Source organism: Triticum urartu, chromosome 7A (genome assembly GCF_056163025.1).
Source record: "Triticum urartu cultivar PI428250 chromosome 7A, HENAU_Tu73, whole genome shotgun sequence".
NCBI lineage: Eukaryota > Viridiplantae > Streptophyta > Magnoliopsida > Poales > Poaceae > Triticum > Triticum urartu.
In genome coordinates, this window is record NC_141879.1 from 635,650,064 (window position 1) to 635,670,068 (window position 20,005).

The 20,005-nt window shown below is 47.2% G+C and overlaps 2 protein-coding genes and 1 pseudogene across 5 annotated transcripts; all 3 read left to right on the forward strand.

Moving 5' to 3' along the window:
• The first annotated feature begins 3,527 nt into the window (after nucleotides 1-3,527).
• Nucleotides 3,528-4,708, forward strand: LOC147960918 (F-box protein At5g18160-like; annotated as a pseudogene).
• Nucleotides 4,709-6,369: 1,661 nt separating this feature from the next.
• LOC125520408 (BTB/POZ and MATH domain-containing protein 2-like) lies at nucleotides 6,370-7,563 on the forward strand. Its single transcript, XM_048685325.1, has one exon. It carries the CDS (start codon nucleotides 6,370-6,372, stop codon nucleotides 7,561-7,563), a length of 1,194 nt encoding a protein of 397 aa, XP_048541282.1.
• Nucleotides 7,564-16,719: 9,156 nt separating this feature from the next.
• On the forward strand, nucleotides 16,720-19,691 carry LOC125519212 (uncharacterized). 4 transcript variants are annotated; one of them, XM_048684086.2, is made up of 9 exons: nucleotides 16,720-17,126; nucleotides 17,212-17,273; nucleotides 17,556-17,631; nucleotides 18,119-18,458; nucleotides 18,565-18,675; nucleotides 18,779-18,865; nucleotides 18,987-19,093; nucleotides 19,166-19,321; nucleotides 19,420-19,691. In XM_048684086.2, the coding sequence occupies exons 1-8, from the start codon at nucleotides 16,752-16,754 to the stop codon at nucleotides 19,244-19,246; spliced, it is 1,239 nt and encodes a 412-aa protein (XP_048540043.1). In that variant the 5' UTR covers nucleotides 16,720-16,751; the 3' UTR covers nucleotides 19,247-19,321; nucleotides 19,420-19,691. The 4 variants fall into 4 exon arrangements, with proteins under 4 accessions (XP_048540043.1, XP_087391120.1, XP_087391121.1 ...); XM_087534994.1 differs by having other exon boundaries at nucleotides 19,197-19,321; XM_087534995.1 differs by lacking the exon at nucleotides 18,565-18,675.
• The last annotated feature ends 314 nt before the right edge of the window (nucleotides 19,692-20,005 follow it).

Genomic DNA, 20,005 nt, shown 5'->3' on the forward strand with positions numbered 1-20,005 from the left:
AAGGTACAGGGCATTAGTACCGACACTTTAGTCCCGGTTCAGGAACCGGGACTAAAGGCCCTTACGAACCGGGACTATAGGCCCTTTTTCTACCAGTGGGAGCCAAATTGCGTCACTTAGTGATTGATCTGGTATTACACATTTGAGGGTGTTTAATTATCAGACCAAATATTTTCCCTTTATTCATGCAAAATAACTCTTATCAGACAACTCACATGTACATCACATATCTTTATCTCTGGTTAACGAAAAATATACTGAATATGACACCATCAAATCTGTCAGTCTGGTAATATTTTTCTGAGAGAAACTACTAAGTCACTTCTCACATGTATTTCATTGAGTTCCTCGCTGGAGACAAAATACTACAATACTCGCAATTGGGTCAACTCTTAGAGAACAAAGCACGAGCTCTTTCATAAGAGTAGAGCGCAAACAAAGCATTTATTATTTCAAACAACGAAAACCAGTCACCTCCATTAATAAAAAAGAAGATGGTCTCACAAGAAGATTTTATACTAAATAACAGATAGAGAAAAGAAAGTAAAGCATGGTTTCGGACTCGAAGTACGCTTCACAAGACCAACTTGAGACTGGGCAAGATATGTTTAATTATGCATGACTCCATAGTCATTATACATCACAATATCGATGAATGGAATAAACGGCAGCTGGAAAAACAGAGGCCAAATGCCAGCTCTGGAAGCAAAAGATATGCTTCAGGAGAAACACAAATCACAAGAAATCTGCTCCATGCTAGTAGTAGGTGGAGCTAACGTTGCTAAGGATGAGCAACATGTAGCCGGGGGCAGTGGTGGCAGGGGCTGTTGCAGCAGGAAATGGAGGAGGCGTGAGGGGCTTTGTTGGGGCACGGACGCCGCCGGAGGCAAAGTTGCGATGCATAGGTCGTCGGAGGAGTCGTGGGAGGGGGCGGAGGGGACATCAAGGATGAGGGTGTGTGGTGTTGATGATGGGTGGTCGGACTACTGCAACAAAGGAGAAGCAGGAGAGATGTCGGCCGGTTGACGACGTCGGTGTCGTACTTGTCGTGGTCGGGCAGAGGAAGGAAGGGAGTGATGGAGACAACGAGGAGGGGAGAGTCGTGGTAGTGGTGGGCGACAGGGTGGAGAGGAGCGTGGGCAGGACAACGTCGACAACAGCGGCCGCGGTAGATCGGTTCTGACATTGTCGACTGCTACCTGTTGTATGGATTTCTTTTTTCTTCTGAGATGTGGCTAGCTAGTCGGGAGAGACAGGGGGTATCTAAAAATATCTACCTCAGTGCGGGCGCCTTTCTACAAAATTGCCACAAATTACCTCCAGTCCGTTAGATACAGATCCAATGGTTGTAAATCAAAAATGGCAGACACATCATCACCATCAACTCAGATTTTTATAGGAGTAGAGAGATGTGGCTAGTCGGGAGAGACATGGCGTTATTTAAAAATATCTACATCAATGCGGGCGCCTTTTGCAAAATCGTCACAAATTGCCTCTTGTCCGTTAGATGCAGATCTGATGGTTGTAAATCAAGAATGGCAGACACACCATCGTCACCAACTCAGATTTTTATAGAAGTAGAGAAAAGAGAAAAAAACCAAGCAAACGAGGAGGCGGCCTCCCACTGTTTGGCTCAGCTCAGATATCTCATCTGACCCCCCACCCCCCCACCCCCCCATTCGTCGCCTTACTCTCCTCTCCTTCGACGGCCTCGCTGCACTCTCCTCCTCCCCGCCGCTGCCGGCGACGCCTGCGTCCGACAACGAGCGATCCCTCTTCCCTCGGCTCCGGGGAGCGTCGTCGCCGTCCTTCTCCGCGTGTAGCGGTGGAGGGCGGGAGGAGGCACCGGCTGCTCTCGTACTGGTAAGACGAACTGCCCCCACAAATTCACCTTATTTTCTTTACCAAATATACATATGATTTCAGTTATGAGCAACACCCACATTGATAGAAAAGAAGCCACCATTAGTCCCCTGGACCCTCCCCTATTACCTGGTTTTTTCTTAGTAGCACTGTAGCAGGGCTGTAGATTTTAAAGTACAACATTGTGGAGAATATACATACACCTATTGCAGCATTAGAATAGGCCGCCCCATTTCTTGTATGAACTGCCTGTTGCGTGTATGATCGATGTATCTGTTTTGACCAGTAACGTTTGTAAAGCATTCCAAGCTACACATCACAAAATCCCAAGCTACACATCACAAAATCTCAAGAGCTTCCTTTTGCAAATTGCATAGGCTTGATTTTTGCATCTGAAAAAGATGATAAAGTGGCCAAGGTCGTCAAAACAACCAACAACAATTTGCCTATAGCATTCACATTGGCCAGCAAGTGCTCGTGAGTTAGACTCCAAGAGCATATATCCACTTTGCGCACGAGCGTTTCTCTGTCGACCTCGCGGTGCAGATAATGTCGCCGGACGGCCGGAGGAGAAGGACTGCTCCGGCGAGGCCCCGGCAAGCAGCGACCCGATGCTGCTGAGTGTCGTTTCTGGGTGCCCAACTCAGCTCAGATACACTAAAAAAAAACGAGGAGACGGCCTACCACTGTTTGGGCCGACGGACTCCGGCCCTGTACCCCCCGTGTCGCGGTCTCGCGGCCTGATTTCTTGCCGGCCCAACCGTAGCAAACTTCGTCGCCTTACTCTCCTTTCCTCCGACGGCCTCGCCGCACTCTCCCCTCGACCTCCTCCCCGTAGCTGCCGGCGGCGCCTGCGTCCGATAACGAGCGAGCCATCGTCCCTCCGCTCCGGGGAGCGCCGTCGCCGTCCTTCTCCGCGTGCGGCGGCGGAGGGCGGGAGTAAGCGCCCGCTGCTCTCGTACTGGTAAAGATGAACTGCCCCCACAAATTCACCTTATTTTCTTTACCAAATATATAAGATTTCAGTTATGAGCAACACCGACATTGATACTACTGTAGAAAAGAAGCCACCATTAGGCTATAGGGACTCTGCCTCCTCCCCTATTACCTGATGCAATCGCAACACATGGGCAGTATCAGTATGCAGTATGCACACATTACTGCAGATTAGTCATCACTGACGTGTTCTTGCAGTAAATACTTGTATTATTACATTTAAATAGTACGCTGAATCAATGATTGTATGAATGGTCCGTCTCTCTTTTTTATGATAGTTAATTTGCCAATTTATACTACTCTTCTGATTGCATCACGTAATGAAGGAACTGCATGCATACCTGCATATATGCTACATGATTTTCTGCTTATTATGTAGGATTCGGGCACCAATTGCAAAAATCTTGCCAGTTCACACTTTCTAGTTATGGATTTTGGCTGCTTTTTCCACGGTAGTTTCTTCATAGCAATATTTGAATTTAAAGGATCACATATCTCTTTGACATGTCTAGAACATTTGAATTTAAAGGATCACATATCTCTTTGACATGTGCCAAACCCCAAATAGCGCTGACTAAGTTGAATTTAGTGGTATGGATAAGCGCAATCATCCCTACCTTTTTTTCTTTCCCGTAGATTTGGCAGAACACCGGCGGTGGTCAATCGCTATGACGAAAAGAGGCCACATGACCGTCCTGATGACCTACCCGAGTGGATTGTCATCGAAGAGATCCTCGTCCGGTTGCCCCCCAAGGATGTCCTTCGCTGCCGTGCAGTCCGAAAGTTATGGCGCAGTACCACCTCCACCGATAAGTTCATGCTCGACAACCGTTGCCGCCAGCCCTCGCTCCCTGTCATCAGACAGTATATCCATGAGAAGAGTGCATTCAGGTTCGTTGTCTTCCGTGATAACGGGGCTATAGCCTCCAATCAAAAACTCTGGCCAATCATCCAGCTCTCTAAGTTCCATAAACTCCTGGGCGCCTGTGATGGCTTTCTCATCTTGTCTGGCGGATCCGATTTTTGGATCTGCAACCCAGCCACTCACAAATGTGCTCCACTACCACAACCTCGAGATCCATCGTCATCACGAGGGGGTTCCCACATCTACATAGCCGGCTTTTACCGGCACCATCCATCTGGGGAATACCGAGTGCTCTGGTTCTCCCATGGCTGCCAACGTGGCTACGTTCTCACGGTAGGATCCGACAAGCCGAGAATCATCAGCCGGCCATCAGTATCATCGCGTTTGCCGAAATGCAAGCGCCAAGGGGTCTTCGATTCCCGCTTTAGTTCACAAGTCTACCACCACTGCAGCATGCACTGGTTAACAGGAATCTACATGGAGACTGCCGTGGACATTATGGTGTTTGACACAATTACTGAGACGTTCCGGTGGATGCGCAGTCCTGACCAGTTGGGCTGTCGGGTGTCGTTGTTGGAGATGGGCAACAAGCTTGCTTCATGTAGCCACAATGTTGGCAGCATAGAGATTTGGGTGATGCAAGACTATGAGGCTGAGGCCTGGGCCTTGAATTACAGGATTAACTTGGTAACGATGAAGACACCACCACAGCTTGATTTTAGTGTGAGACGTATTTCTAATATAGCACTGCTTAACAAGCGTGAGCTGCTGATCTGGTGTTGGACTCCATCGTGGGGTCATGACTATCTGTTGCACTATGACATTGACGAAAAGTTGTTGGGATGTTACAAATTGAAAGATGGAACGTATTCAGTATACTTCACTAATCGGTACATTCAGGAGAGCATGCTTCCACTTCCGTTCTGTGAGATGCAAGAAGAAGGTGGTGTGGATAAGGTACCTCCATTCCTGATAGTGCTATAAGGTGGTTTGTACTTCTAGTTTGCCATGTGTGCCTTTGGAGTATCCATGCTTTATGAGTATGGTCCTAGTTCTTACTTAATAATACTAGTAGAACTGAAAAATCTGTATGGCTGTGCTAGCACTTTTGCTACCATCTGGTTCCTTTTGTGCTGTCTTGAGCGTCATAATGATGTGTTGGAGTATCTATGCTATTTCTTCCCCGATTATTTTCACTTCGAATCGTCAAGTAGTGTGAATGGCACTGGCTGCAATTTGATATGCTAATTACCTCTGAAGTTGTTAATGTGAGGGATGAATTCATGCTAGTAGAGAATAAGTGCAGCAATGACAGGCCATTTAGTATCATTGCTAAGAAATAGTACCATCAATAAAATACCAGAGATGGGGGGAGATATGCGCTCTGCCGATAGAAGTTAGTTGTGGGACTTTTAGGTAGTTGTTGGAATGGTTAGTTCGGATCTTTGCTTGGGTTAATAGTTAGATATTCGCTGCTCTGTGACTGTATGTGATTTGGGATTAACCCCAAAGTAGAATTTCTCGTGGCGCCAGGTTCCTCCTGGTCTTTGTTGTGTGGAGATGTATTTTTAATCAGGGATACTTGCGTTGTTTCTTAGCACAGTTCTATTTCTTCCAGTATGCTATTGTCAAGTGTCTGGTAAAGTGATTTGGTTCCCATTCTTGAGTTGAATTTGGTTTCTTGACTTTGTCCTGTTTGGGAAAAGCACCGTGCCTGCACTCTCTCTCTCTCTCTCTCTCTCTCTCTCTCTCTCTCTCTCTCTCTCTCGCTCGCTCGCTCTCTCGCTCTCTCCCTCTCTCTCTCTCTCTCTCTCTCCCTCTCCCTCTCCCTCTCCCTCTCCCTCTCTCTCTCTCTCTCTCTCTGCAACCAGACTAGTGGGTGGATTAGCACTCTGAAACTGTTCCTGAAGGTGCATGCTTGTTATGTAGGATTTGGAAGGCAAGAAATTTGCTTCCTTCCAACAGACGACAGAAATTTTAGCCAGCTTGGCGAAAATCTGTAACTGAACTTGTGGTGTTTATGGAACAACTTGCAGCTGAAGCAGGGCATCACAGGAGGTTCTCAGGCAGAATGCAGGAACCCTGGAGCCTTTTTGCAAGAGGAAGCCTTTGCCAGCTTGTTAAGCTTTCTATATTTGTCGATGGCATTTTTGTTAGTTAATAAAAATCTTAACATTATAGTTTAATTAGCAATTTGGCAGCTTGACGTACCCAGTTGGGCTAGTCTTTCCTAGTGTATGTTCTGAGTCCGATTAGGACTTTGTGTGTTGCTTGCCATACGAGCTGTACAAGCTGGTGTCACATATAGATTCGGAGTAGGAGTAGGTTCAAATTAGTTGGTGTCCGTCTACGTCTAGGACATGATTCGGCCATGTTTATATACATAGCCAGACCATAGGCCGTGACAAACAAACGTCAGATTTTGATCGAGAAATCAACGACGACCACCGGCGGCTAGTAAAGGGTTCTTACACTAGAAGAAGCGACGTCGGCGCGCAGCGAGAGGAGCGACACGCGCGGCTGCCGGAGTGACCAGGTTTGTCCTCCACCTCATCGTCCCCGACTCTGAAATTAACTTAATTAAGAGCGTCAATGGTGACCTAGTAGATGGATTAATTCCTTGCGGGCTAGCAGGTAGCTTCGTCATGTCATCATTCACCGGCGTATCCGTCCTCGAAGACAACGTGGGGTCCTATTGCAGAACATCGGCCGTCGAGGCCGGCACGGACAGCGGCTACCATCTCCTTATGGTCAATGGCTACTCGCGTACCAAAGAAGAGAAGCCCACCGGCAAGAGCATCAGCTCTGGCGCTTTTGTGGTAGGAGGATATGCTTGGTTACTAGAGTACTACCCCAATGGCAAGCACCCGAGCTGCGCCGACTTCATCTCTCTCTACCTATCCCTTGTCCACGACGATGGCAAAGTGGATAGCAAAGTGGACGCCACCTTCAGTTTTTGTCTTGTCGACCAGGTTGAGAAGCAGATGCCAATGTACATCCGTGCAACTAATAAAGCGACCAGGTTCGAGAGCGCTGGTGATTATTCCTGGGGCATCAATGAGTTTCTCCGAAGAGATGCCCTTGAACGATCGGCGAATCTGAAGGGCGATTCTTTCACCATCCGGTGTGACATAATGGTTTGCGAGGATTCCAATACCGAGGATCCCGGTGGCCACGACGCCAAGGTGCTCCTGTCTGACATGGACCAGCATTTTAACATTCTCCTTCAGACCAAGGTGGGTGCCGATGTGACATTCGAGGTTAGTGGCGAGACGTTCACCGCACATCGTTGTGTGCTTGCAGCCCGGTCTAAAGTCTTCATGGCACAACTCTTTGGCCCCATGAAGGAGGGCACTGCTACGCCCGGTGTCATACATATCGAAGACATGGGAGCAAACGTGTTCAGGACGTTGCTTAGATTCATCTACACAGACTCATGCGCTGAGATAGACAACGACTACATGGAGGAAGAGCAAGAAATGTCACAAGTTCTGGAAGAAGGACAAGAAGATGAAACAACAAAGGATGATATTTGGCTGCAACGGCTTCAAGACTTGTTTGTGGCGGCGGACAGGTACGATCTCCAACGTCTCAAGTGCATGTGTGAAATGCAATTGTCTGATAACATAGGTGTGAGCTCGGTGATGTCCACTCTTGCTCTAGCCGAGCAACACCACTGCCAGGGATTGAAGGAGGCATGCTTGAAGTTTATCCAAATCCAGTCTTCCTCGTGCATGCAAACAGTAACAACAACTGATGGCTGGGATTATGTTGTTTCGACCTATCCCTCGGTTTTGAAGGAGCTCTTCGTCAAGCTTGCTTCAAACCAACAAAAGTAACACTCTCCTGTGTGGTACACATGTTCCTCAGCTATACCTGGAATGATCCCCTTATGCAGATACGGGATACTCTAGAGAGAGGTCGTGGTCCATGTGCCTCGCTTTCAATTTCCTCGTCATGATATAGCTCGCATATTTGTTGAACCATAGAAATCAAACGTGCATGGATATAGTTGCCAAAAAAACGTGCATGGATATTCAAAATGATATGCATGGCAGCAACGTGCAAGTTTCACACCTAGGCTTTTTGTCCTCATATATTTCTCTGTGCATTGTCTCGTACATTGTTGCTTTTATGACTACCGTGTCACGAAACCCTTTTTTAGTGGCTACCAATCAAGAAGAACGACTGCATGCTGGTGTTTTTGGAAATGCGTTTTATGAACCTGGATTTAGATTAAGGGAAAAGAATGTGACGGCAATAGTGTGAATTTAATTTGTATGCAAATTGCAACAATATATAAAAAAGAAGTATTCGGTGAAAACACTTATTCAGTGAAAATCTAAAAACTTCCGTTGTTGGCCATCTGATCTATGGGGAATGACACATATGGGAGGTGCAATCCTAAACCAGCCACTTAAATGCAATTTTACAGATAATCCCCCTCTTCTTTACCCACGAATCTGAAAAACCATTGGCAGTTCAGCTTCGGTTTCTTTGTTTTAAATTTGCTAAGCGACAGAGACATGTCCAAAGTTGATCACGACGTGCCCTGAGCCGGGTGGGAGCCCTTGCCTTCCTCCACCAACGACATGCTGCTAAGATCGACAGTGGAGACACCATCCCCCATGGCACTGCACTTGCTGGAGCGGTAGACGCCCACAACGGTAGCCTGCAACGGCAAGCACCGGGTTGACGACCATAACCGGTGGTCCTTGTAACGGTGATGACACAGGAGCACCACGTTGAAAAGGGCCTGGTGTGATGGAGCTGTGCGGGCTGTGGGTTCCCCTTTCTGAACGAATTCGTGCAAGGGATCAATCCCCTAGTACCAAACGCCACATGTGTGGGCAGTTTTAATATTCGCCCACATTGGGTCGTGTGGGCAGTCTCCTGGGTACGACCACACGACTTGTGTGGTTGGGTATCCATTTGTGCCACACGTGTGATAGTTATCGGCGGCTAAAAAATTCGCTTTATTGATTAATTACTAAGCAGAAGAGAATTGTCTAGTTAATTGATAGAAAACCCCGCACAAATTGTCTCGTACAAACGAAACCCATCACATATGGACTACTCAGAGAGCATGAAGGCTTTGACATATCAATATGTCATAGATGTACTATATAATTTTGGTTCTTATACAGTATATTAGCGCATAACCTTTTTCTCAGCAAGGAGTGATTGGTCATACGATTAGAAAGCATAAGAATCTTTGAAGGTGATACTCCTATATTTTAAAGAGGTTCCATAGAAGAAATCACGAAAAATCTTTCTGATCACTGATCAGTGGCGCCACGCTCGGTATTCCGGCGCGGCATCTCCGTGTCCGGCCGTGGCGGCGGAGGCCTAGGATTCTAGGGACGCGCATGGGATCCTTAGGAGCCTCGTCGTTGAAGAAGCTGAGTTTGCAGCGGTGGAGCTGCGGGTTGTAGTTGACCCAGCGCATGAAGTCGTGGACGCACCGCTGCCTGTCGCCGGGGATGTCCTGGACGAGCGACTCCACGTCGGACCCCAGCGCCCGGAGGCAGTAGGCCCACGCCGCGGCGCCGTTGGGGTGGTTCGCCAGCACCGGCCGCACGCGGCGGTCGAGGTAGCCTCGCGCCCACGCCGTGTCGCCGCGCCTGAGCGCGTCCGCGAAGCGCTGGAGCCTGACGACGAACAGCGCGGCGGAGGCCGCCGGCGTGCCAGCGTCTCCCAGGAACGCCGACACGTACTTGTCCGCCGCTCGCCACCGGCCGTCCTCGAGCAGGCGCGAGACGCGGCAGAGGTCGAACCTGAGGCGCGCCTCCTTCTCCAGCGCGTAGGCCGTCGCCTCCAGGCCCCGCGACTCGAGGAGCGCGCGCAGGCGGCGCAGGACGACCCACTCCGACTGCCGGTCGGTCGTCGCCGCTGGTTGTTTGGTCGCGATTCTTCTTCTGAGCCTCGCGTCTTTCTCCAGAGCGCGCGCCGTCGCCGTGAGGCCGCGTGATTTGAGGAACCTCCACGCGCGACGCAGGACGATGCGCTCGGACTGCCGGTCCATGATCGCCATTGCCCTCTAGCTTAGCTAGGTTGGTACTTCGCTACGTGTGTGCGCCTCTGCTATTCTCTCTCTCTCTCTCTCTCTCTCTCTCTCTCTCTCTCTCTCTCTCTCTTGCGCAGAGAAGAGAGTTCGGTTGGTTTGTGCGTGCATCAGCGCACCCAGCCTTTTATTCATCTGCTCAACTCGCCGATTCCAGATTGGAGTCGCTGTTGATGTTCGACTTCTAGGCGGCCCCGGTTTCTAGCAGATAGCAGATACTCCATGTCATTGCCGTTGGATGCCACGCGGAGATTCGTGGTGTATTTTATCGGTCAACTCAATAAACAATTTGCATTGTCAATCAACTCAACTCAAAAACAAAAAATTCTGTAAAAACTTGTACTTCCTTCGTCAGAAAATGATGACAAGTATTTTCAGACAGAGGAAATATTACTCAACAATCACTGCAAGTGCTGCCCGAGGCGTGTCCGTACGCGATGACCGAACACGCCTCAAATTTCACAAGTTGCATTCGATATCTCATACTAGATTCTTAAATCCATACAAAGACATGCAAATGAAATAAACCTACGTACTACGTCAATCACCTTGCTACTCGTAGTCGGAGATGTCGACGATCTCCATGCCCAGCTCCAGTAGCATGGGCAGCAGCTGCAGCTCCGGCCTCCTCCGCCCCTATCTTCGCGTCGAGTTCGGCGAAGAGCGCGTCGGGTGCCGCCTGCTCCTGCTGAAGGAACGCCCTGTTGACCTCCACATAGGCCTCATCCTGAGTGGACTCTAGGGTGGCCTGCTGCTCCGCCATCTCCTCCGATTGGGCGACGGCGAACTCCATCTCCGCTTGCTTCATGTTGAAGCCCGGCAGCTTCTGCTCCGCCAGCTCCACCTCCTCCACCTACATCGGTGCCAGCTCCTCTTCCTTCTCTTCCCCTGGCTGCTCCTCCTCCTCCTTCGGCTCCCACGAGTCTGGAGGCATCCCAGCAGCGATGCGGGCGGCGCGTGCGGCTTATCTCGCTCGGATCTCCTGCTGGATCTCGTACCGGCGCTCCTGCGTCAGCATTGCATAGTAGGTGATCTTCCTCCGGACCATGGCGGAGCACCGGAGCATGGGCAGAGCGCCGGAGTGGGAGAGGGAGGAGGTGGATGGGCTCGGACTGGCGGCGCGGAGAGGGGAAAAGTGGATTGGCTAGGGTTGCGGGATGCCAGCCGGTTTAAATAGACGGATCTGGTCTCAGGTGGCAAGACGGAGCGGCGCTGGGACCCCGCCGTCAGAACGACGTGGCGAGCATGCCCGGGCGCGCTCGGACGCCCCTATATCTACCCCATATTTAGACTGGATATGAGGGGTGCCGGTCAGCTCGAGCATTTGAGGCCCGTTTGAGAGGGCCGTCTGGGTCGAAAAATAGTGACCGGTCAGTGACCAAGCGGGCCACCCGGGCATTTGAGACCAGTTTGTGGCGCCTGGCTATAGATGCTCTAAAGAAGCTAAAGGATCTGACCTGAACCAACTAGTTAACGAGCGTTCTTTCGGGAGCCTCGCAACGATCAGCGTCACTTGGCGCGCTCTCGGCCATTCGCCACGTGTCGCGCTCCGGACGCTCCCTCCGGATTTTGTTTTTTATTTTTCCGCACGCGTTTTCAGTTTTTTAAACGGTTTTTCTGGGTTTTTTCGACATTTTAGTTTTCCCCCGGTCTTCCTTAGCTTTTCGATCAAAGAAAATTCGAAAAAAAATTCGCGCGAAAGAAACACGTTTTCTTTTTTTGCGAGAGTCACGGTTTTTCTTCCACGAGAGGCATGGTTGTGCTTTAGCGAGAGTCATGGCCGTGCCTTTCGGAAACGAAAAAAACGCGTTTTCTATTTTTTTTCTTCTTTCGCGAGGGCCGTGCCGCTCGAAAAGGGGAAAACAAAACATGTTTTCTGTTTTCTTTTCTTTCGCAAGAGTCACGGTTTTGCTTCCGCGAGAGGAACGGTTGTGCTTTCGCGAGAGTCACGGCCGTGCCTCTCGGAAAGAAAAAAACAAAACGCGTTTTTTGTTTTTTCTTTCACGAGAGTCGTGGTTTTGCTTCCGCGAGAGGAACGGCTGTGCTTTCACGAGAGTCACGGCCATGCCTCTCGGGAAAAAATGCGTTCTCTGTTTTTTTTTGCGAGTGTTACGGTTTTGCTTCCGCGAGAGGCACGGTTGTGCTTTCGCGAGAGTCACGGCCGTTCCTCTCGGAAACAGAAAAAGTCGCGTTTTCTGTTTTTTTTCCTTCCACGAGAGTCACGGTTTTGCTTCCACGAGAGGCACGATTGTGATTTCGCGAGAGGCACAGGCGTGCCTTTTTTGGAAAGGGAAAAAACCCGTGCTCCCGGTTCGGTTTTTTCGTCCGGTTTTTTCGTGAAAAAAAGTTTGTCCAAAATCTATCAACATGATATCTAGTTTTGAAGATCTCGACCCCAACGGTGAAAACAGTTCGAGATTTGGACGCACGGTTTAAGAGATAAAATGTTTTGAATAAACGAATCTAAAAAAAAGGAAAAACTTTCAGATTGCGACAAGCGGCGCGCTGCATGTTTGCCACTTATCGCGACTAGGGAAGGTGAAGTGTTCTTTGCAACGAGTACTCCTTAATTAATGATTTTGCCAAATCATAGTCCTAAACTCAATTAACCGATTGTATCTCTAAACTGTCTCGTCAAATCTTAGTGGATTGAGACTTCGTTACATCTCAAACTTTTAATTGATGTTATATTTGTGAGATTCTATTTTTTAAACAAGGAACCGCCACCACTCCAGATTTTATATATGAAGCCAAAATCAAACTCGGCCTCAGTGAACGTAGTGAGGACAAACATAGACACCTAGCCCAGAAAACAAATAAAAAACAAGAACCCCAAGTCTCAAATAAAAGACTAGAACCTCAAGTCTGGAAAACCCCAGGAATGGAATACAAGGATCCTCATATAGGAGAGTGGTGTCGTGGTTTTGTCACCCCATTAGCAATACGATTTATCTTTGAAATATTAAAATTTTAGATCATCGTGGAGATACTCAGAGCCTCATTCATTAGATAAATCGGGGGGACCTGTCAAGCTTCTCATTTGCAAGGAAAGAGTATACGAAAGCACAGTCAGTCTCTAAAAGAATAAACCGGTGAAAGGTGATACCTATATAAAGTCTTACTAGGCAGGCGAGGAGCTTAGCTTCATTTACACCGGTACGCCAATCAATAAAAATCCCAGGAAGAAACAATAATTTCTTGAGAAGGATTATGAGCTACAACTTCCACACTGGCAGCATTAGTACTTTCCACAAAACTGACATCAACATTGATCTTGATATAATCATTAGGAGGAGGTGTCCACACCGCATGATCTTTTAACGGTGCATAATCAACCACAACACCGCTTTCCTTCTTCTTATCTATGTTGCTAGCGTCCAACTGAACATTATCGTGACAGGACATGAAGGAGGCCCAATAATTGTCCAAAAAACGTGCAGAGGTATTAATGGATTCTTTCCCCTTTTAAAAAATTAAATCATTTCTCAAATATCATGCTCGCTAGAAAAGAAACAAGATTTGCTCCCTTTACTGCATGCTCAACTGAGCCAGCAAAATCAATAACCAATCTGATCCCGAGCACTTGAAAAACTCTTCATCCAAAATATTCCACAACTCTCTCAAAGCCAGTCGCAGAGCACGAGCTTTAAAACAATTTAACAGAGCATGAAAAGTTCTTTCGTCTTTTATACCACAAATAGAACATATACAAGAATCAGTCTGATGGTGCTTAATTATATTCATCTGGACTGCCAAGCTATTGGTTGCAGTTTGCCATGAAAAAGTCCTGACCTTCTGAGGGATATTAGCCTTCCAAATTACCTCCCAAATCCCCCTTTCCCCCTCTGGTTCATGACTAGATTGTCCAACTGTATCATGATTATCCTTCAAATTCAGTGCAGAATTGTACGTACTTTTAACAGAAAAGATGCCATTCTTCTCATGGTGCCACGCAACAAAATCCCTATCCCTAGAGGCCTGAATACGAATCTTAAGTATTTCCTCTATATCATGTGGATAGAACAAATACTTAATCCAACTTTCATCCCAACACTTACGCTCACCCATGAAAGAATCGGATATCCACTTCAACCTGGTATTATGCTCCTAGTGAAAATTTTAAGCCAAGCCCGCTAGGTATCCAATTATCCCTCCAAATATTAATACTAGATCCATCGCAGATCCGCCAAATGATCCCCTTCTTAAGCAGTTCCAGACCATGTGAAATACCTTGCCAAGTCATGAAGTAGCATGCGGAAACACCATAACCAGAATTTGTCCCTGAGGATAATACTCTACCTTCATCAACTTTGCACATGGCGAGTCATGATAAACTAACAAAAACCATGCCTGTTTAGCTAGAAGAGCTGATTAAAAAAGTCTGAGATCCCGAAAGCGCATGCCACACTTACCTTGAGGTCTTGTTAGTTTGTCCCACACCAACCAATGTGTTTTTTATTCTATCTTCTTCATCTCCCCACCAAAACTTCCTTATAATCTGGGATAACTCCGCACATGGAGAAAACGGAAAATTTGAAAATCCCCATATCATACAAAGCAAGAGCCTGAATTACTGTTTTGATTAAGTCTTCCTTGACTCCACAGGAAACATATTTTCAATCCAGTTAAAAAGCCTTTTCAAAAACTTATCTTTAGCATACTGAAACTTATCGGCCTTCATTCTTCCCTCTTGGACTGGTAATCCAAGATATCTATCCTTGAACCCGTCCATAGTAATTTTTAAAATAACCATAATAGACATATGGTTCTCCAAACTACACTTTTCCCCAAAACATCATGGAGCACTTATCAGGGCTTAAAAATTGTCCAGTTCCCTTCTCATATACCGTCAGAATATTTTTTAATTGCTAAAGGTTGATCGATCAATCCGCTGAAAAATAACAGACTAACATCAACAAATAACAAGTGAGAAATATGAGGAGCAGCCTGAATTCCTAAAGAACTCCCTGGCACATGTGTCATTAAGCAGCAAAGAAAGTGCCTCGGCAATAAATATGAACAAATATGGAGATAATGGATCACCCGGCCTGAGCCCTTGAGTAGGTGAAAACGAATCCAACAATTGACCAGTAAAGCGCACCGTAAATTCATCGAAGTAACACATGATGCAATATCTTGATACTATGTCTGATGGCTTGGGGAATGTTCTAACGCGTCTCCGAGCTAAGGCGTTGGAGATGCCCTCATCGTGGCAACTGAAACGGAATGCCCCTAAGGCTTCCGTGTCACGACAATATGTGATCTTATTATTTACAAACAAGAATCTCATCCAGAATTGCCGAACCGTTTCTTTAAGTTTCTGTGTGACATGGGCTAGATCTCAGACGTCGGTTGGTCCAGAGTTGCTCGACAAGTACGCGACGTGGGGGTGGGTGGGTGGGTGGGAGACGAAATTTGATTCTGGGCCGATCTGGCATCTGTCACCCGAGATGATCTTCCCAAGGCTAGCTTAGGGGAACCCATGGGACAGATAGCGCAGCAACTTTGACTGAGTTGTCTTGGTGGAATTCGGATCCGAGCTCCAGGCTTGGTCTGGTCGGTTGTGACTATGATCTCCTGACGGGTAGAGAACAGGCTCTTGGGTGATTGCTAGAAGGTCCTCAGCCGGATCCAAAGATGCGGCGAGGGGTCTCATATCCTAATCTAATTCGTCGGGTGTCGAGTTCTGGCGATGGGCAGGAGTTCCGACGTGCCCCTGAGCCTCGGTTGACTCGAGTTTTTGGGTTTCCGGCGTGGAAGGCATGCCGTCATGGATCTTCTATCGCTCCTCCATGACCACACAACATGCCCTGCATGGGCCACAAATGCCAGTGCTAAAAGCGGCGGATCTCGGGTAGGGGGGTCCTGAGCTGGTGATCCTGACACGATGGTGAGTAGGAAATAAAAGGGACACAATTTTATCCAGGTTCGGACCCTCTCGAAGAGGTAAACCCTACGTCTTGCTTGTATTGTATTCATTGTGGATGAGGTACAATGTACATGATGATCTACCTCGACATCGTATGAATGAGTTTTAACCTCTAAACCTTGAAAGCGTGCCTCTACAGACTAAACCCCTTGGCTTATGTACGTACTAGGGGTATTTAGGGTTTACACACGGTCGGTTACAATCTAGGGATAAACATGTCAATCACTTGAAATGTGCCTTGAAGTATACACCAAGTTTTCGGAGGATTCCATCTTAAGTACGTCGAGGGCCAGGGCATACGTGATCCGTTCTTCAGTTGTTGACGGTTCCTCGGCTCGGCCCATGAATGGTAGGCCGACATGGCGTGCAGCCCCCAATCCAGGACACCGTGATCGTCGACCCAACACATCGCCACGGGGATCCAGCCGATAACCCGACACTAGCAAACAACTGGGTAGCCTGGAAGGAATCAGTAGATGTCCAACCAGAGAAACTAGAACAAATGGTACCTATCCTCTCCCACGACCATCCAACGTATGTTTTGTAACTCAACATTGGTTAGCAATGTGTGTGGCTAGGTCCTAGCCGATTGAGATTTATCCAAATCTCAATCAAGTGACATTATATTTTTTCCAAACACATGCAAAGAAAAAGAAAAATCTGAAAAGTAAATTTTGCACAGATCTCAAAATAAGATCTCATAAAAGTCTTAGTTGACTAAGACCGAGCAAGATTGGTTACCAATTTAACCGAATCGTAAAGAGAAGGATTGCCAATTTGATCACTAATATATAAATCCCATGTTACAAGAATTATTATGTAGTTGGAAACTAATTTTAAACACAAATTAAGTGATACAGTTTTCATGAAACATAATCCACATCTTCTCAAATGAATAGACATCGACGAGGGACGAAACAACGGACGAATCAGCATGCGACATCTATAAATATGGGTTAACATATTCGTTTACGACCCTCGCCTTACGGGAAATTCGCAAACAGACCCTTTTGGTCTATTCCACCGCTGCCACGATGGCATCCACCAACACAAAGAAATTTCCCCAGGATGACGCTGCATCAGCAGCACCATCCACCTCCACAGCCTTCACTGAGGCGACGAGCGCCGCAGCCGCCGATGCCCCGCCCTTCACCGCCATCGCCGCGGCATCTACCTCAGAGGCGCCTTCTTGGGCGCCGCGCTCGTCGGCGTCACCTCCCCCCGCACTTCCGTCGGAGCGCCCCCAAGAACGGGGCCCTGAGCCGCCCGGAGCCGGCACCAGCGGAGGATGGAGTTTCTATGCGGCGAGGGTCGACCGGAAGGGAAAGAAGGTCGCCGCCTGCGAGGAGGCTGCCACTTGGTCGCGGGGCTCTTTGCTGAAGCTATCGCCTGCCTCCCACGGCCATGAGGTGAGCCCCTCCCCCCACCTTCCATTTCCCTGCGTGCTTTGAATCGTGGAGTTCTTGAGCCTTTTTCTTGGCTTCTCTAGATTAGTTGAAATTGCTGCGTGGCAAGGGGATTTGGACCGATGACGGATCCTGTTCGACTTCCAGATGGTATAGTCTTAAATCTTAATCTTGGCCACACTTCTTTGCTTTGTGAATTGTGAGCCCTCGGTCCAATCCTCAACCGCTCTAAATTAGCTGGAACTCTTGTGGGGGATGAATTCTTGATGATGTTTTAGAGTAATAGACATGGAAGTTTGGTTACCCAAAGAAATGCTCTAGAAGTTATTAGCGAACTGTTCTGGTAATTATTGTTTTTATAATGATTTTCAAGATATAATGCGACAAACAGACATGCCTATACTGTTCGATCTAATTGTGCTATCTTGTCAGTGGCAGTGCAGTTATAAATGAAAAGAAGTCTTATAACACAGAGACCACTGGCAATCTTCCCATCGAAGCATTGCAGGTAAGAAAAATCCTACATATTTTCCAGTCGTTGAAGTCAGCTTCTACAGTCTTTTACATTTTACATCAATGAAAAGTGCCAATGAGTTCTGTCACCATAATGTTGGGATAATGTCTCCATCAGTAAATGATTTCATAACTTGTCGAAATTCCGTGAATCCGGATGTATGAGTTTTTTGTGTAAGAGCTGATGTTGTTAGGAGAATTTAATTTGAGATGTTTGTTTGGCTGGATAACCCATGATTTATCTGGATTGTTGGCAGTCGGATGTGGTGTACTCAGGCGTTTGATTGCAAACTTTCACTCTAATCCGCAAATTGTGTAGGATTTTTGCTGCCTGTTACCTCAAAAATTGTCCATATAGAAGCATTGAGCAGTTTTTAAAAAATCGATAGAGTAGTCAGGTTTTGGATTGTCCTTTTTTCTGTTTCCTTCATCATGTTTCTTAGTAATTTCTAAAACCAATATATTGTATGTGTGCGACTCAGGGTAAGTCAGCTCAGGGTTCCAGATACTGGGAGCTGCACGACTGCCCTTCTAATGTGGAAGGAATGAATCCACCTGGGTTCTCTAGTCGCCACCCGGTTTGGGAAGGATTTGCTGTCCCCGTGAAGAAAGAAGGAGGAAAGTTATCCTTCTTTTGTGTTGCCTGTAAAAAGTTACTATCAGGGAATGCAGCTGTAGCGACGAAACACATGCTTTGTACAAAAGGTTGTGCGATTTCAGAAGAGGGTAAAATGGACCTCAAGACAAGAATCAGAGAATTTGACAACAGGAGGAATGATTTGAAAAGAAAGTGCAAGGAGCCAAAGGAGGGTGTTGTTCAAGGTATGCTAAACATTGGCATGCTTATCTATTTTGTTATTTATTATCACTATCAATATGTTGGCCCCTGTGAGAGGTGTGATCCCCAACAACACCATGTCCTTGCAAGGTGCTAAAATAAATAAGAATACGAATGATGGGCTGGATCAGCTTCCAGGCGTTACTGAGTGCTGTAGCAGTGCCTTACTTTCGTATTCTTCTTCCTGTGGTGGGCTTGAAGGTTACAGCGTGGGTGCTCTTAAGCTCCTATATAGATATAATGTTCTCTTCTTGTGCAATCGTAACTGCTCCTCATATTCGTACACTGTGTCCTTCAATGGTAGGTGCTATGAAAGCTACACCAGGACAACTAGAACGTGATAAGGATGAGGTTTCCATATCAGATCATTGTTCCCATCGCTGTCCTATAGGTAATTGGGATCGTATTCAAGCTCCTATTTACATGATGTTCTCTGTTGTGCACCATTGATTTCATTCTTTAGTATTGCTACTAACAATTAGGCTTATTTGTGTGCACGGATATGGCTCAAGCTATTGCAAGGCTGGAAGATATTTTCCGGCTTGTACTGACAGATGGGCAGAATCTGATGATGACCGTATTTCCTCCTTTGATCCTCTTTCCCACAGCTTCCTTACAGGTGACTGAACACAGATTCTAAGCTTATAATGTTCTTTGTCGTGCATCGTCTATTACTGCTGACGCTAATTAGGCTTATTTGTGCACACATATGCAACTCAAAGCATCGTACCGCGTCCAGCAAAAGGTGGCAATGAAGATCTTTTCTGGCTAGCAGCTGATTCACGACAAGAACCTGATTACTATCATGCTTGGTCCTTGTATTCTTCTTCTTGTAGCTATTCCACAGGTGACTGCGCACAGATTCAAAGCTACTGTAGAAGCAATGTTCTCTATTGTGCATCATGTGGTATTGTTGATAATAGTCGGGCTTATTTGTGTGCACAGCCGCGACTGAAACTCTTACAGTGTGCCCTTCAACCGGAGATGAAGGAAGTGAAGCAGGAGAACAACCCCATCAGGATCAGGTTTGAGCCTTGGATCCTCTTTCCTGTAGTCGGTCCACAAATGATCACTTCCACTAGGTATCCCACATGAACTCCTGTAAAATAAGTTGGGTGTCTCTTCACACAATTACACATTACTTTCATGATTTGATCACATTGTTAGATTTGTGTTGAATATTATTGTACAAGGTAGGTTACAATTGGACTTGCTTTTGGACTGTATGTAGACAGGGTAGGAGTTGTGTCCTAGTAGGACACTTGTATCCTAGACCTCTCATATATAGCGGGGGTAGATACACGATGTAACCTATTCAAACATAATAGCACAGGCACGCGGGTGAGCCGGCGGCGTGTGCCGGCGCCCGGGTGGCCGGGGTGCGGTATTGTGACGGTGTCATGGGGAGGAGCGCCCGTAGTCAGGCCCCGGGGATGTAGCCATATCGGTGAACCTCGTTAACAAATCTCGGTGTCATGCTTATGTGATTGCTTGGTCCTCAGTAGATCGACGGAGTGCCTCATATTTATTC